The sequence below is a fragment of the Chiloscyllium punctatum genome, chromosome 10, assembly GCF_047496795.1.
Source record: "Chiloscyllium punctatum isolate Juve2018m chromosome 10, sChiPun1.3, whole genome shotgun sequence".
Classification (NCBI taxonomy): Eukaryota; Metazoa; Chordata; class Chondrichthyes; order Orectolobiformes; family Hemiscylliidae; genus Chiloscyllium; species Chiloscyllium punctatum.
In genome coordinates this window covers 38,855,725-38,873,920 of record NC_092748.1, presented here as the reverse complement: position 1 = coordinate 38,873,920, position 18,196 = coordinate 38,855,725, and the positions used below count along the sequence as shown (strand labels likewise).

Genomic DNA, 18,196 nt, shown 5'->3' with positions numbered 1-18,196 from the left:
CCATGCAGGTCCAAAACAGGGGAAGTTATGATGAGGAACAAAAAGATGGAAGACCAATTAAATGCATATTCTGTCTCTTTCTTCACAAAGGAAGACATGAATAATGTCCCAAAAATATTGAAGATCACGGGATATAGTGAACCTGAGAGACTGAAAGAAATCAGTATAAGCAAGGAAATGGTGTTGGGGAAATTGATGGGATTAAAGGTCAATAGATCCCTCAGGCCCAATAATTTACATCCCAAGATACTTAAGGAAGTGAACTGAGAAATAATGGATGTATTTGGTGGTCATCTTTAACATTCTATGGACTCTGGAACAGTTCCTATGGATTTGATGGTAGCTTTTGTAACCTCACTATTTAAAAAAGGAGGTACAGAAATAAACAGAATCATAGATCAGTTAGTCTGACATGGGTAGTGTGGAAAATGCTAGAATAAAACAGAAAATGAGGATGTTAGATATCTGAAATGCGCAAAAACAGGAATTGCTAAGAAACTCAGCAGGTCTGGTAGCATCTGTGACAGAAAACAGAGTTAGCATTTCAAGTCCAGTGACTCTTCTTCACAATTCCAATGGTTTCTCTAACACTGATGTAAGATACACTGGTCTGTAATTCCCTATTGCCCTTCTTAAAAAGTGGAATTACATTACCTGTCCTCCAGTCCTCTGGCACCTTCTCTGTGGCCAGAGACAAACTAAAAATTTGGGTCAGAGACCTGTAATTTCCTTCTTTGCTTGCCACAACAGCCTGGTATACAACTCATTTGGACTTGGGGGATTTATCTAGATTAGATTACTTACAGTGTGGAAACAGGCCCTTCGGCCCAACAAGTCCACATCGCCCCACCGAAGCGTAACCCACCCATACCCCTACATCTACATCTACCCCTTCCCTAACACTACGGGCAATTTAGCATGGCCAATTCACCTGACCTGCACATCTTTGGACTGTGGGAGGAAACCGGAGCACCCGGAGGAAACCCACGCAGACACGGGGAGAACGTGCAAACTCCACACAGTCAGTCGCCTGAGGCGGGAATTGAACCCGGGTCTCTGGCGCTGTGAGGCAGCAGTGCTACTTTTAAGCCTAGCAGAACCGCCAGTACTTTGTCACTCTGTATATCAATTTGCTCAAGAATCTCTCAGTCCTTCTTGCCAAATTCTGTACCAATGTTCTCCTTCTCTTGAGTGATAGCAGATGTGAAATACTCATTTAACACATTACCAATGTCCTCTGGCTCCAGAAACAGAATGCCTTTTGGTCCCTAATGGGCCCTAGTCTTTCCTTAGTTAACTTTTACTCCTTAATATATTTATAAAATGACTTGAAAAATCTCCTTAAATTCCACTCACCAGTGCTTTTTCATACCTCCTAATTTTTTGCTCTCCTAATTGCTTTCTTAAACTTCTCCTGAATTTTTTACATTCTACTCAATTAATTGCTCCCTTTCCGACTAAAAGCCTCTCCTTTCCTTCTTACCCAGTCCTGAATACTCCTTGACATCCAGAATTATCTGGCTTGTTGCTCCTACATTTCACTCTACAGGGAATACGTTAGATTAGTAATTCCCACATTTCCTTTTTGAAGGTCCTCTACTGTTCTGATGTAGATTTTCTTACAAGTAGATTTTCTTACAAGTAGCTGTGCCCAGTCTGTTTTGGTCAAATGCTAACTTATTTTAATAAAATTTTCCCTCCCACATTCCAAAACTCTTTTTTTGAAGACCTTCCATAACCTATTAAAATGCACTGTATTGTGTTCACTATCACTAAAATGCTCCCCAATGCCACCTCGACTAGCTATTGGGCTTTACTCCCCACAATTATGTCCAACATTGCACTGTCTCTTTTTGGACCTTATACATGTTGATATTAAGGATAACCTTTTATACAAAATCTCTCTAAATTCTTTACTTAATGATTATTGCAATAAATCAAAATCCCTTAATCTAAGTACTATTATAATTACGCATCTTTGATGAGTTGTCTATGTCTCTGTCCCCCAATTGTCTGCTGACTGTTTAGGGGACTATAATACTCTCCCAGCAATGTGACTGCTCCCTTTGTATTTCTCAACTCCACCCAAAAAGCTTAATGAAGACCCTTCCAAGATATCATCTTAGCTTTCTGCAGTAACAGATACTTTAATTAATAATGCAACACTACCTCTGCTTTTACACCCTCCATTTTGCCTGAAGACCCTACACATCAGAAATGTTGAATTGCCAGTCCTGCCCATCCATCAATCACATCTCTGTAATGGCAATAATATCACAATTCCACATGTCAATCCACACCCTTAACCCAACTAACTTACCTATAATACTTTTATCATTAAAGTAAAGGCTATCCAGCTCACTTTGGTCCCTTGAATCTCAACATAGCGGAATCTTTCTTCTTATTCCTTTACTGTACTATAGCAGTAGTAGTCATCTAGTCCCAGATATGCAATTTCCCTGTTATACTAATGCTCTGTGCCCCCACTTGCTGCCAACATTCACTTCAATACAAATGTTTCAAAACTTGCACCTGCATTCTGAAGATAATATTCATAGTAAACATTATTATTGTAAATTTCCTATTGTGAATATTCTGAAATTCTCTTTCCAAATTCACAAACATTTCTGAAAGGATATTTATGGATGGAAGAAAACCGGAGGTGTTCTCCATTTATATTAGTTTCTCTCTGTTCTAAACTCTAAAGTAGCCCAAAAGGCTAACTTTAAAAAAGACTTTCCAGTTGTCTTGCGCAATGAATAAGTAATTCTGACTGAAGAAATCATACTTAACATGGCAATACAATATTGAATTCAGACGTCACAAAATAGCTATGATCTCTTCTTTATAGTGAAATTATCATAAACATAATGAATTAAGTGAGAAATAAAACTTAAACATACTGTTAGGTACAACAATGAGTATTAGTAAATTTTTTATTTCAGATTGAGGAAGACGGCAACACCTCAATCAATTTCTCTCAGACTAAAGATTCCAGACTCTAAATACTGGTATTGTTTGAGGAAATTAATTTCTTCTCTTTTCCAAATGAAACCTTTCACCCTTGTATATTTACAAGAAAGAAAAGCACTTTGCAAGTTATCTGATGTCAGCCTGCACCAAGCCATTTTGCTGAAGGTCAGTGCAGGGATGGAACAGATACTGGAATATTTCAGTATGCCTATGGGCCTCCACTACATCAGAACTGGAAAAAGCAGACTATAGGCCAGTGCTTTAAAATATCATTGAGAACTGTCCTACCCACATGACCACGGCTGTGGCAGTGGACCAACTTGTGGATGGTTTATTTTACGTTTGTTAGATTTGCTGGATTGCTATCTCAAGATGAAGATACTTTATCTCTCCACACTACCTGCAAAGGTATGCATCGGCTCGTCCAATGCTGGAGTACCCCAATTATCCCTCCAGCTTCAAGATACATCTCCCCCAACCTCACTTTGCACCTCATTAGCCTCTATATTCAACAGATCAACCACCATCATTTCTGCCACTTACAGTGAAGTTACAGCACATTCCCTCTTCTTCTCCCTATTTTTTCAGGGATCCAAAGCAATTGTTCCAGCTGCAACACATTGATCTGCTTTCCAATCATTGCTATGTTTGAAACATGTGAGGCCGGGGCTGGGATTGAAAGCATGTTGCCAGAGGCCCAGGCCCTTACCCAAACATAGTGGGTCCCCAGTTAATGGGAACTGATGTACCAAGTTCTGAAGGCCAGTATATAATTGAAATTCCTTTAAAATGTGTAATGGACAACTAAAAGTAATTAAGAGAAATCCTGTCACAAATATGATTTTGAATAAGATAGTTGATTCACTCTTAGTACATTAAAGATGCAAAATGTGACTTAAAAATCAGGAGAGTTTGTGCCAGGAGAGGATGAGAGGGGTGTGAGGTACAAGAAGGAGAATTGAACATGAGGATACTATAACCTGAAGCTTTCAGCTTTACCACTGATCACAGCTTCTGAAATTTCTGTCCAATGATGGAGAGTACTGTTTCCTCAATCCGGTTGACAGCATGCCACCAGATCTGTCCTATGTTTATCAGGTGTTTTTGCCTTTGAGTATGTTCTCACTTGCCCTGCAAAAGAGAAGGAAGTGTGGTAGTGATTGTAATGGTTGAATAGCTGGTCACATTTGTAAGATATAAGATGTGAGTGCAAGGCTTGCAGTTGTGCTAAGTGTGCAAAGGTGAGGTGAAGAAATGAATGTTAGGCATAAATTGGATTGATAGATTGTTGGTAAGTGACCAATGGGATGTACCACACTGATGACTAGTGGCCAAAGCAGGTTGCCAATAAATGTCTACACTGAAAATAACAATCCTAAACAACAAGCCAATGTGGAAAAACCTGCTTCTCAAGGTTGTATTCTTCAGCCATCTGCAAAGGTGTGTAATCTTTGCAGACACCCCATCTGAAATGGAGTATTTTTTCCATTTGTAGATGAAAGGATACTGAGTTTTATGAATTGAGCAATGTGTAGGTTAGAGGCGCAATGTGTAGGACTGGCATTTTAAGACACATTTACTGACCTTGATCACTCAGGTGATGCCATTGCACCTCCTCTTTGCAAGATCTTTAAGTAGTGCAGGCTAGCTTTATTTTTTTCTTTTTAACTTAGCTTATCTTCTCATGATTTTGTGTCCCCTGGTCAACACCATGTCTTGTGCAATTATTTAAATTAACCGACAGCACAAAGTTTCAGTTCCTTACACTGGAAGTCTATTGCTCAATCTAATTCAGAGTCAAAGTAATTCTAATCTGCTTTATTCAACTTTGCAATTCAGTCACCACTTTTAAAAAACAATATCACGCACTGAAATAATTTATTATGAACAGTCAACAAGCCATAACTAGCAGCTGTTTCTAACTTTTGATTACTGTTCAACAAGTTACTAATGAAGTTGAATAGATTACAATATGCAAGGAAAAGTGGCAGTGTAATGTTAGTAACATTGGTAATCCAAAGACCTTAGGCTAATACTTTGGGGGCATAGGATAGAATCTGATCCCACTAGATGGTGGAACCAGATGCCCCCCACCCCTTAGGGTAATGAATCAAAACTCCTATGTCTTTCACCAACAGCAATTCAGTAACCCCACTACTGATCGAACTGATCGAAGCCTAAAGGGCTTAGCTGCTAAATTGATTTTGCACAATGCAATAAGGAGAAGTAAAATCCTACTAAACCTTGACCTCCATTTCAGCCAGCTTCTGACGATTCTAGTGTAATAACTCCAGAGAAGTAGTATGCCATAAACAAATCATCCTTTACTTACATGTGGAAAGTGTTTGACACTGATCCAGTTCCCTCAGAGCCAGCTCTCAGAATGAACAGAACCTCTGACACTCCTGTTTTTATCTGTCAGCTAGGGCTCCCTAAATGGACCAGATTAACAGCCGCAATCAGGGAACTCATATTCTATGAGGTCCCACATGGCTGACCTTGTTACAATCACTACTCATAGCATCATAGATATCAGTCTTCCTTCAATTCAATTCAGTCTGCTTGATATCAAGAAACAGATGAAAGCACTAGTTGCATTGGTTACAGTCCTTTAAACATTCGGGCATTATTAATGAAGACTTGTACTCCACAATTTGCTGCACCTTGATGTTCCACTATAGCTACAACACTGAAATCTATCTGGTTCTGTCAAAAAGTGTCCAGATATGTTCTGTAAAAGAAAGGAGGATAAGTATTGTCCTTTGAGCAAACTCAAGATCATTAGCAAGGTGATGGAATGATTTGTCAACAGTACTATGAAGCTGCACTTATTCAGCAATAACCTATTCTCTAACACTCAGTTTGGTACCTACCAGGATTATTCAGTTCCTGAACTTATTAAAGCATGGTCCAAACATTGGCTTAGATCCAGGGCTGAGATGAGAATGACTGCCATTAACATCAAGGCAGCATGTATTCAGGTATGATACCAAGAAACTCTAGCAAAATTGACATAAATAGGAATCAGGAGAAACCTCTGCTGGTTGGAACCATACCTATCAAAAAAGGAAGATAATTGCAGTTGTGGAAAATAATCATCTCAGTGCCAAGGTATTACTTCAGGAATTCCTCTGGGTTGTGCCCTAGGTCCACTACCTTCACCAGTGCCCTTTAGGGAAGGAATTACATTGTCCTAGCCTGGTCTGATCTATGTAACTTGATATCCACAGTAATGTGGTTGACTGTTAACAGCCCCATGGGGAATTAAGGATGGGCAATAAATGCCAGCCTAGCTAGCAATGCCCACAATCCATGAATGAATTAAAACTCTTTCATCATAATATCAGAAACAAGCATGTTACTTGATTGCACAATGTCCAGTACCATTTGTGATTAAAGTGCCATAGCAGCCAATGTTCATATGCATCAAAACCTGGACAATATCCAGGATTGGGCTGATATGTAACAGGTGACACTCATGTCACATAAGAGCCAGGCAATGACTATCTCAAGCAAGAGACAATTTAAAAATCTCCCCTTGATGTTCAATGGCATTATTGTTGCCGAATCCCACTCTATCAACATTCTAGGGGCTAGCATTGACAACAAACTGAATCGGATGAGCACATATAAATAATGTGCCACAAGAATAGATTAGAAATGCTGTAGTGAGTAACCAATCACCTGACTAACCGAATACTGTCCACAATGTACAAGGCATAGCTCAGGAGTCTGATCGAATACTCTCCACCTGCCTAGATTGTGCAGCTCCAACAATATTCAAGATGTTCAACACCATCCCAAGTTGGCATCCCATCCACCACCTTCAATATTCATTCCCTTCACCTCTAATACACTAGCAGCAACAATAGCTAATGTTTATAAGATGTACTGTAACCACTCACCAAAGCATTTTAACAGTATCTCGATTTGCCAACAGATCCATGGAAAGGGCAATACCTGCAATTCATTTCCAAGCTCACAAACCATTCTGAAATGGAATTATATCACCATTTCTTCACTGTCATTGGTTCAAAATCATGGAACTCCCTGCCTGATAGCACTGTGGGTATAATTAAATGATAATGACTTCTGCAGTTCAAGAAGGCAACTCAAGGGTAATTAAGGATGGACAATAAATGCTGGTCTAGCCAGTGGTGGCCACATCTCATGAGCAAATAAAAAAAATCTTATTAGATGCTCATTCCCTGGTCAAGTGACAAATAGGTTTAATCACAGACTCAGGGACATTCCAGCCAATAGTTGTGATGTTCTGATGTCAACGTATTCATGAATTATCTACTCCAGGAGGAGAATTATTCTGTTTGACATACTATCAACATACACTACTAATATTTTGATCATGAAAGTATTGAAATGTAATGAGTATCAAACAATTTGCATTACAAGGTTATTCATCAAAGATGCATCCATTTGAGTTTAAGCAGTTTGCAGAATTTTGATGCATTATGGATCAGGATACACGGATAATGTAATTTAACAATGATAGACTTTTGGATTTCTTATGTATTGCCCTCAGAATTCATGTAATGAGCTTGCATTCTTCTGATGTATAATTGTGATATTTGTGACATTTTGCTCTGAATGAAAAATTAATGCAATAATGCAACATATTTTACCAGTCTAGAGACAGGTAAATTTAGGTTATACGATGATGAAGACCTTAAATGGAAAATACGTGATTTTGTTGCTGCTAGTAGTGAACCTTGTAATGTAATTTAAATATTTATATTTAGGTATTGACATATGCCAGCTTATATCTCAATACTGACAAAGAATACAAAACTCTAAAATGTATTGACATATGACATAGCTAATCATGGAATATAAAATCTTTCAATACTGTTATGATTCCAGTTGATATTACTGGAAAAGTCAGATCCCAGACTGGAATCTGGCTTGATAGATCATTTTGGTTTGTTTTTACTTAACAAAGTGGTCTATCATTGTAACACAAGCATAATGACATAGTGCAAATGTCAATGGCTCCTTTGAGTAGCACAATGGTGTATAAGGTAGCAATGTTAAAAGAAATCATAAACACAACACTAGTTAAAACTCAGCAATCACAACTGCATATATAATTGAGCAGCATGGACAATGAACACCCCAACCCCACACTCCATCTGCATATTCAGCTCATTTGGGTTGGTCCACAGCAATTCACCACCTCCAACTCCTTCACCTCAGGAGCTGACTCCACCCGCACTCCCTCCTCATTTTGGACCTTACCCAATCACCGACTTCAATATCTTACATACTGGACACAACCTGTCATGGCTTGCATGTGGCTTCCTGGACCTGACCCAGCTTGTCTCATCTCTAACACATGACCCACCTCTCGGCTCAATGCATCCTATTCCAGACTGTCTCTAACCCCATCCACTGCCCACCCACAGACTTAACTCTCACCATTCTGGAGCAACATCTCCTCTCACCAATTCATCTCACATCCAGCTCTCACACCTAACCAGGACACAGGTCAACCAGACCCAACTCCACGCCTATCACCTGGACCCAACCAATCTCACCCATACCTCATATCCACTTATCCCAGACCTGACCCATTCCGTCCTGAACCTACTCTCCCACCTCCACCATCTGGGCCTAACCCAACCTGAACCCAACCTCTCTCTCATCCCAGAACTGACTCTCCCCATCCTGGACCTGACTCCAGGAATTTGGGGTACATAGTCAGAGTACTGTGGATGCTGGAAATCAGAAATAAAAGCAGTAAGAGCTGGAGAAACTCAGCAGGTCCTATAGCATCTGTGAAGGAAGGAATAAACTTCATGTTTCAAGTCCAGACTGACGACTCTAGAAGAGGAATCATGCTCTACTTGAATCTCAGTATTGGACCCTGTTTCCCCACAGGGTAAAAGTGTAGATTCGAGAGGAGCAATCCAGCAGTGATTGCTGGAGTTGGAGGATCAGGCCATTAAGTCTGTGGCCACGCATCGTAAAAGGCTATGCTTACAGGAGACCCTGAAACCACTACTTTGAGGGTCAATTTCATTTGTTGATAGCTCTTTCAACTGATTTCATCTCAACTCATTTCATGGGAGTTGGTGGTAATGTTATTAGACTAGCAGGCCAAAGCTCTGTGAACATGGGTTTAAAGTCAGTTTAGAGTGGTGCTGGAAAAGCACAGCAGGTCAGGCAGCAGGAAAATCGATGTTTCAGGCAGGAGCCCTTCACCAGGAATGACATGGGTTTAAATCCCACCATGGCAGCTGCTAGAATTTAGCATTCAATTCATTAAAAAAATCTGGAATTCAAATCTAATCTTGGTAATGGAGATCACAAAATAGTCACCAAATGTTGTAAAGATTCATTTATTTCTCTAATGTCCTTTAGGGGAAGGCTCTGCTGGCCTAAACACAACTTTAAACCCACAGCAATGCAACTGACTCTTAACTGTCCTCTGTAATAGCCAAATAAGCCACCCAGTTTGCCATGGGCAATTAAAGATAGATGATAACCATATCATGTGAAAGAAGAAATTATATTGCTTTGTTATTGGCCTCAACTGTAGCATGGGAACAACTTATGAAATCAAAGCTAGCACCATTTGTAAGTAGCATCAGCAACAGCCATACCAGCAACAGCCTGAAAAGCTACACCAACAGTTGCCGCAGCAACAGAACCAACAGCAGTCATCTTCTCTGCATCCACATGACATAAGGAATGGACAGAGAGCTGTAAAGGAGCCATCTGCTGTATGAGGAGACTGTCATGTATACCTGGTAGTGATTCTAAATTGGTGAAGGGTTGTCAGGGGTGGGGAAGGTTGCTGGTGGGGACCAAACCAACATTATTGAGGGCTCCTCCAGTAGAAGGAAAACTTCCACGACAAAAACCCTCCACTCTCAAGAGCTATCAGTAACCTGTCCCCTCCCCCTCCCCTACCATCACCCACCTCACTGGGGCCAGTCAGACCTCACTAAAGTTGCTATGTAGCCATTCAACAAAAGTAATAGCAGATTAGCTATTTACAATGCCCAGCTACTTTTGCTTGCAGTACCCAGACAATTACAGCTCATCAATACAATTCTGTTTTCTGCCTATTAACCAACCTTCAGCCCATTTTATCATACTAACCCCAATTCCACAAGTTCCAAATTAGTTTAATAAACTTTTGTGTGGCACCTTATTGAAAGCTTTTGATGCATATTCACTACTTGTCTGGTTCCACCTTATCCCTATAGTTACCATCTTAAGAAGCTCTGACACAAGGTCATTCACATGAAACATTAACTTTCTTTCTCCATAGATGCTGCCAGACCTTGTGGGCATTTCCATCATTTTTTGTCGTCATACAAAAACACCCAAATAGAATTGTCAAACGTAATTTGCCTTTCACAAATCTATGCTAATCTGGCTTCATGATAATATGATTATCTAAGTGACATGTTCACTGCATCCATAACATGGTCCATGGCACCATATTTTCTCCTTTTTTTAGAAATATTAGGGTTACACTTGCTACCTTCCAATCTTTGGGCACTATTTGAGGATATTAGGAATACTGGAAAAATCATAGTATTTACTATATCTACATATACCTCTTTTTAACTTTATGAAGAAGATCCACAGGACTTACTGCCAGTAGTCCTATTAATTTATGCACATTAATTTATTTCATTCCAATTAGACGCTTGGTTCTCCATTATTTCTGCAGTGTTTTTTGTGCCTACTACAGTACTTAAAACCTAAAATGCCAAACAGGGCCATGCCTTCATAGGATTTCCTCTGTGGATAAATAAAAAGACCAGATCACTGGCTGCCTAAACATGGATACTTCTTAAAGTGACCTGACAAATGTTGTCAACGGAACAGTAACTTGAACAAATCTGTTTTGAAGACATTGCCACTCCATTCACATCAACTTAGATGATTTAAATTGAATCCCTGTTGTTATTATATACCAGCTAAGGTTGAAAACGATAATTAGCTCTTATCTACTTAATTCATGCATGTCTAAAATGATGTTTTTATACCCACGTTCATCTAGATAATGGTTTACAAAATGGGTAAAGAAAAACTTGCCTAACAGATTTTTTGTAACATAAGACCATGTGGTGCAGAGCAGAATTGCGCCATGCAGCCCATCACATCTGTTCTGCCATTGGTTATGACTATATTTCTCAGTTCCATTCTCCTGTCTTCTCTCGTAACCCTTGATCTGCTTACTAATCAAGAACCTATCTATCTCTGTATTAAATAGACTCAATGACTTGGCATTCACAGACTTCTGCAGCAACTAGGTCCATAGGTTAATCTCTCTCTGGCTGAACAAATTCCTTCTCATCTGTTTTAAGGCTTGTCCTTTCACATTGAGGTTGTGCCCTTGGTCCTAGTCTCTCCCACTTGTGGAAACATTTTCACCCCGACCACTCTATCCAGGGGTCTTGCAGTATACTGTATGCTTCAATGAGATCCCTCCTCATCCTTCTAAACTCCATCAAGTACAGACCCAGAGTCAACTAGGCAGAAGTGGTTACTGCAGATGCTGGAGATTAGAGTCAAGATTAGAGTAGTACTGGAAAAGCACAGCAGGTCAGGCAGCATCCAAGGAGCAGGAGAATTGACTTTTCGGGCAAAAGCCTTTCATCCAGAATGAAACTGGGAGCCTTGGGGGTGGAGAGATAAATGGGATGGGGTGGGGCTGGGAAGAAGGTAGTAGAGAATGCAACAGGTGGATAAAGATGGGGGTAAAGGTGATAGGTCGGAGTGGAGGGTGGAGCGGATAGGTGGGAAGGAAGATTGACAGGTGGAACAGGTCATGGTGACAGGTCATGAGTACAGTGCTGAGCTGAAAGGTTGGAACTGGGATAAGGCATAGGGAGGGGAAATGAGGAAACTGGTGAAGTTCACATTGATGCCTTGGGGTTGAAGGGTCCTGAGGTGGAAGATGAGGCGTTCTTCCTCTAAGCATTGGGTGGTGAGGGCGTGACAATGGAGGAGGCCCAGGAGCTGCACGTCCTCGGCAGAGTGGGAGGTGGAGTTGAATGTTTGGACACGGGGCGGTGGGGTTGATTGGTGCGGGTGTCCCAGATATGTTCTCTGAAGCACTCTGTGAGAAGCGTCCAGTCTCCCCAATGTAGAGGAGACTACATCGGGAGCAACGGATACAATAAATGACATGTGTGGAAATGCAGGTGAAACTTTGATGGATGTGGAAGGCTCCTTTGGGGCCTTGGATGGAGGTGAGGGGAGAGGTGTGGGTGCAGGTTTTGCAATTCTTGCGGTGGCAGGGGAAGGTGCCAGGAGGGGACGGTGGGTTGTTGGGGGGCATGAACTTGACCAGGTCTTAACGGAAAGCAGATAGGGGTGGGGAGGGAAATTTATCCATTTGTAGGTTGCTAAATGCTGTTGGATAATACAATTTATGCTAAGGTTGGTGGGTGGAAGGTAAGGCCAAGCGGGTTTCTGTCTTGTTGCGGTTGGAGGGTTGGGGTTCGAGGGTGGAGGGTTGGGGTTCGAGGGCAGAGGTGCAGGATGGGAATGAGATGCATTGGAAAGCATCATCAATCATGTGGGAGGGGAAATTGCTGTCTTTAAAGAAGGAGGCCATTTAGTGTATTCTGTGGTGGAACTGGTCCTTCTGGGAGCAGATGCGGCGGAGGCGGAGGAATTGGGAATACCTTCCCCATGCCACCGCAGGAATTGCAAAACCCGCAACCACATCTCCCCCCTCACCTCCATCCAAAGCCCTTTCAAAGGAGCCTTTCACATCCATCAAAGGTTCACCTGCACTTCCACGTGTCATTTATTGTATTCGTTGCTCCCGATGCGGTCTCCTCTACACTGGGGAGACCGGACGCCTTCTCGCAAAGCCCGTCAGAGAACATCCCCAGGACACCCAACCCCACCGCCCCGTGGCCAAACATTTCAACTGCCCCTCCCACTCTGCCGAGGACATGCAGGTCCTGGACCTACTCCATTGCCATTCCTTCACCACCCGACGCCTGGAGGAAGAACGCCTCATCTTCTGCCTCGGACCCTTCAACCCCATGGCATCAATGTGGACTTCACCAGTTTCCTCATTTTCCCTTCCCCCACCTCACCCCAGTTCCAACATTCTAGCCTCAGCACCGTCCGCATGACCTGTCCCACCTGTCACTCTGCCTTCCCACCTATCCACTCCAGCCTCCTTTCTGATCTATCACCTTTACCCCATCTCCATCCATCTATTGCACTCACAGCTACCTTCTCCCTAGCCCCACCCACCTCCCATTTATTTCTCCACCCGAGGCTCCCAGCCTCATTCCTGATGAAGGGCTTCAGCCTGAAACATCCATTTTCTTATTCCTCGGATGCTGCCTGACCTGCTGTGCTTTTCCAGCACTACTCTAATCTTGACAGACCCAGAGTCCTCAACCGCTTAACATATGCCAAACCCTTTATCCCTGGGTTCATTCTTGTGAACCTCCTCTGGAGGTTCTCCAAGGCTAACATGTACTTCTCTCGATATGAGGCCCCAAACTGCTCACAATATTCCAAATGCTGGATGATCAGACCTTATACAGCCTCAGTAGTACACCTCTGCTGTTATATTCTATCCCCATTGAAATGAATGTCAATATTGTATTTGCATTCCTAAGTGGCAACTGTAACAGAATCCTGAACTGGGACTTCCAGTCCCTTTGCGCTTCAGATTTCCAAAGCCTTTCCCTGTTTAGAAAATTGTCAATACCTCTATTCATTTTACTAAAGTACATTGTATTGCATCTGTTATTACTTTGTCAATAAAATGTGTAGCTGGAAAAAGCACAGCAGGTCGAGCAGCATCAGAAGATTAAACAAATCGATGTTTCGGACAGGACCCTTCATCAGGACTGCCTGAAACATTGACTCTCCTGCCCTTCTGATGCTGCTTGACATGTTGTGTTTTTGCCAGCTTCATATTTTATTGATCTGACTTTCCAGCATCTGCAGTCCTCACTATCTACAAGCTATTTCTTTGTCCACTCTCCTAGTTTGTCCAAGGTCCTTCTTCAGCATCCCCCCTCCGCCCCCCCCCCCCCCCCCCCCCACCGCCTCTCAACATGACCTATCCTTCTAACTATCTTTGTGTCTTCTGTAAATGTAGCAACACTGTCTTCAGTTCCTTCACACCGATCATTTTGTGTAATGTAAATATTATGGTCCCAATATTGACCCCTGGAGAACTCCACTAGTCACCAACTGACATTCTGAAAAAGACTTCTTTATCCCCACGCTTTGCCTTCTGCCAGTCAGTCAATCCCCTATCTAGACCAGTACCTTGCCCCTAACACAGTGGGTTCCATCTTATTTAGTGGCCTCCTGTCCGGCAGTTTCTTAAAGGCCTTTTGAAAATCCAAAATAGATCACATCCACTCGTTCTCCTTTGTTTAACTTGTTTATTACCTCCTCAAAGAATGCTAACAGATTTGTCAGAAATGGTTTCTCCCTGGTGTAGGCAATATGACACAGCCATACTTTACCATGCACTTCCAAGGTCAATGAAATCTCCTCCTTGATAATGGATTCTAAATTCTTACCAATGACTGAGGTCAGACTAACTAGCCTATAATTTCCTGTTTTCAGCCACCCTCCCTTCTTAAACAGGAGTGTTTCATTAACCATGTTCCAGTCCTCAGGGACCCTCACTGACTCCAGTGAAAGATCAATACAACTGCTTCCACAATCTCCTCAGCTATCTTCTTCAGAACCCTGGGGTGTAATCCATTCTGATCAGATGATTTATTCAACTTCAGAGCTTTTTGTTTCGCCAGCACCTTCTCCTTAAAGATGACCATTATACTCACCTCTGCTCAATTTTATTCACATTGTAGCAATCATTCGACATACCTGAGTAAGTAGAATACTGTCAAACAGGTTCTGGGTCTCTGATTGATCCTTAGTGATATCTGCATTAGCATGCATTCCAAAGACTTCTGGAGTCGGGTTCAAAGGGAGGCTCTTTGTATAGTTAATGTAGCTGAGGTACTGTAAGATGATTAATAGATTTATCAATAATTCCATGTTACTTGTGTTTTCACTGCAACTTATGTTGTTTCTACTGTGCATAATCTTGGAAACTTTTGATAGGGCAAATCAGGACAGGACTTATACATTAAGTGGTGAAGTCCTGGGGAGGTTCATAGCTCCTTGAAAGTGGAGTCGCAGGTAGATAGGATAGTGAAGAAGGCATTTGGTATGCTTTCCTTTATTGATCAGAGTATTGGGTACAGGAGTTGGGAGGTCATGTTGCGGTTGTACAGGACATTGGTTAGGAATATTCCAACAGGACACTGTTGGAATATTGCATGCAATTCTGGTCTCCTTCCTATCAGAAAGATGTTGTAAAACTTGAAAGAGTTCAGAAAAGATTACAAGGATGTTGCGAGGGTTGGAGGATTTGAGCTATAGGAAGAGGCTAAACAGGCTGGGGCTGTTTTCCCTGGAGCATCAGAGGCTGAGGGGTGACCTTATAGAGGTTTACAAAATTATGAGGGGCATGGATGGGGTAAATAGGCAAAGTCTTTTCCCTGGGGACAGGGAGTCCAGAACTAGAGAGCAGAGGTTTAGGGTGAGAGGGGAAAGATATAAAAGAGATCTAAGGAGCAACCTTTTCACACAGAAAGTGGTTTTGTGTATGGAATGAGCTGCCAGAGGCAGTGGTGGAGGCTGGTACAATTGCAACATTGAAGAGGCATTTGGATGGGTATATGAATAGGAAGGGTTTGGAGGGATTGGGCCCGGGTGCTGGCAGGTGGGACGAGATTGGGTTGGGATATCTGGTCAGCATGGACAGGTTGGACCGAAGGGTCTCTTTCCATGCTGTACATCTCTATGACTCTATGATCTGGGGAGTGTTGCTGAACAAACAGACCTTGGAGTGCAGGTTCATAGTTCTTGAAATTAGAATTGCATTAGACAGAATAGTGAAGAAAGCATTTGGCAGGCTTGCTTTTATTGGTCAGTGCATTGAGTATAGGAGTTAGGAGATCATGTTGTGGCTGTACAGGACATTGGCTCAGCCACTTATGGAATACTGTGTTCAATTCTGGTCTCCCTGCAATAGGAAACTTGTTAAATTTGATAGGGTTGAGAAACAATTTGCAAGGATGTTGCCAGGATTGGAGGGTTTGAGCTGTTGGGAGAGATTGAATAGACTGGGGATATTTTCCCTGAAGCAACGGAGGCTGAGGGGTGACCTTATGGAAGTTCACAAATTCATGTAGAGCACGGATAGAGTGAGTAGTCAAAGACTTTTTCCTGGTGTAGAGGAGTCCAAGACTACAGAACATAGGTTTAAGGTGGGAGGGCAAAGATTTAAAAGGGACCTAAGCAGCAACTGTTTAATGCAGAAGGTGGTGCTTGTATGGAATGATCTTTCAGAGGAAGTGAAGGTGGCTGGTGCAATTACAACATTTAAAAGGCTTCCGGAATGGTACATGAATCGGCAGGATTTAGAGGGATATGGGCCAAATGCTGGCATATGGGACTAGATGAATTTAGGATACCTGGTTGGCATGGACAAGTTCGATCAAATGGTCTGTTTTGTGCTGTAAATAGATATGACTCTGTGATAACATTGCAAAATATAATTCTTCCAAAACCTAAGCAGCCAATAGATTTTTTTTTGTGTAACCAACATTTTAGCACATTATATGCATCAAGGATACCTATTAAAAATAAAACTTTTCTTACATCGCCTTCTGGTGGAGCATAATAGATGCCACTTAAGTCAAATGTATAGGCGTCATTTGTTGTAATTTCTTTGTTATAGAATTTATTAAGAATTGACCGGAGAGTGCGCCGATCCCAGTCATCTGTCACTCTACCACCATAGTTGCATTCACCAGTCATATATCGAATGGCATCGAGGGGGACTTCCTGAATAAATGTACATATATAGTTCATATTAATTGAATAAAAATTTATTACAATAAGGCAATATTAGAGGATTTTTTAACAACCTTTCTTTTCAATAATGGAAAATCAATAATGAGGTTATATTACACATATTATCCCTCTGCTAGTTAAGTTGCACGTTGCATGGTTTGGCCAAGTACTCAACTGCAGCCAGAGTGATTTCAGTTTGGCATTTCGAAAAAGGTTTCAAATGTCTGAAAAGGATAGCATCTCAATTATTTAGTTGATTATTCTACTTTGTTCTCCCTTTCATTAATAGGGTGTGTGTTCTCAAATAGAAGGTAACTAACATTGAACATAGAAAATATGCATTGTTGCTTTTTTGATTTTATTCCAAATTAAATTCTGGTCTTTACATAGAGGAATGTTCAATGTGCAATAAATGTTTTTGGAGGCACAGAAACATAAGCCAATAGATGGGAATTTATTCACTGGAAAAACTATAAGCTATTATAATTACATATTTTAACTTGATTGAACTATTGTGCAGAAAGTTTGTGCAAAAGGTTCAAGCACAATGAAAACACTAATTCCAGACTTGCAACGGTATTCTGTCACTTTGCTAATTCAAGGTAAGACTGTGAGGAGATTTTGAGTACAACTGAATGATTTCTAATTAGGAAGAGGTTGAAATGGAGGTTGAAAACTTCAGAATATCTTCATCTGTCCTGGACGTTTAGAAATCAGCTGATACAAATCTGAGAGCTTTTGGCTCTGCTGCTGACGTCGATAAATGGTCAGCAATAGCTTACCTCATACTGGTCGAGGAACATGTGGAGCTGTTGTACACTTATTCGCAGATCAGTTTCATTAAACTCATAAGGAATATTCCATCCTAAAGGTCCAAATTTCCGTCTTTCCTGGACTAATGCATGGAAGAAGCATAGACCATACAGAAGCTTTTTAAATTGAGCCTGTTAGGAAAAAAAAAGCATAATATCCATTTCTGTCACTACGTACATTCCTTAAAGCTAGCTCAGATCTAAGGCATTCCAATAAAAAAACAAATGTTGTACTTATTTTGACCCTAATTTTAAAATGTAAATTCAAGAAACATTTATTGTGAATACATGTAAGAATGTTACCTCTCATTACAACAGTAAGTGCATTTCAAAGAACTTCAAGAGACTGTAAGGCACTTGGAGACATCCATTGGTTAGGAAAAGAGCTGTATCAATGCCATTCTTTCTTTCATTCGATGTATGAAAGCACTTTTTTTAAATAGAAATGCAATAAGCACTTATTGTACCTCCAATACAATATCAACACATTTTACAAATGATTTATCTATTTC

At 41.2% G+C, this 18,196-nt stretch overlaps 1 protein-coding gene across 1 annotated transcript in view; it reads right to left on the bottom strand.

The window, feature by feature from the left end:
* The window catches only part of dnah7 (dynein, axonemal, heavy chain 7), a 398,230-nt gene that overhangs the window by 41,059 nt on the left and 338,975 nt on the right, over positions 1–18,196 (bottom strand). The window contains exons 57-59 of the mRNA XM_072578963.1: positions 17,655–17,816; positions 16,678–16,863; positions 14,833–14,970 (exon numbers count right to left, since the gene is read on the bottom strand). Coding sequence (XP_072435064.1) covers positions 14,833–14,970; positions 16,678–16,863; positions 17,655–17,816 — 486 coding nt within the window. The remainder of the gene's footprint in view (positions 1–14,832; positions 14,971–16,677; positions 16,864–17,654; positions 17,817–18,196) is intronic.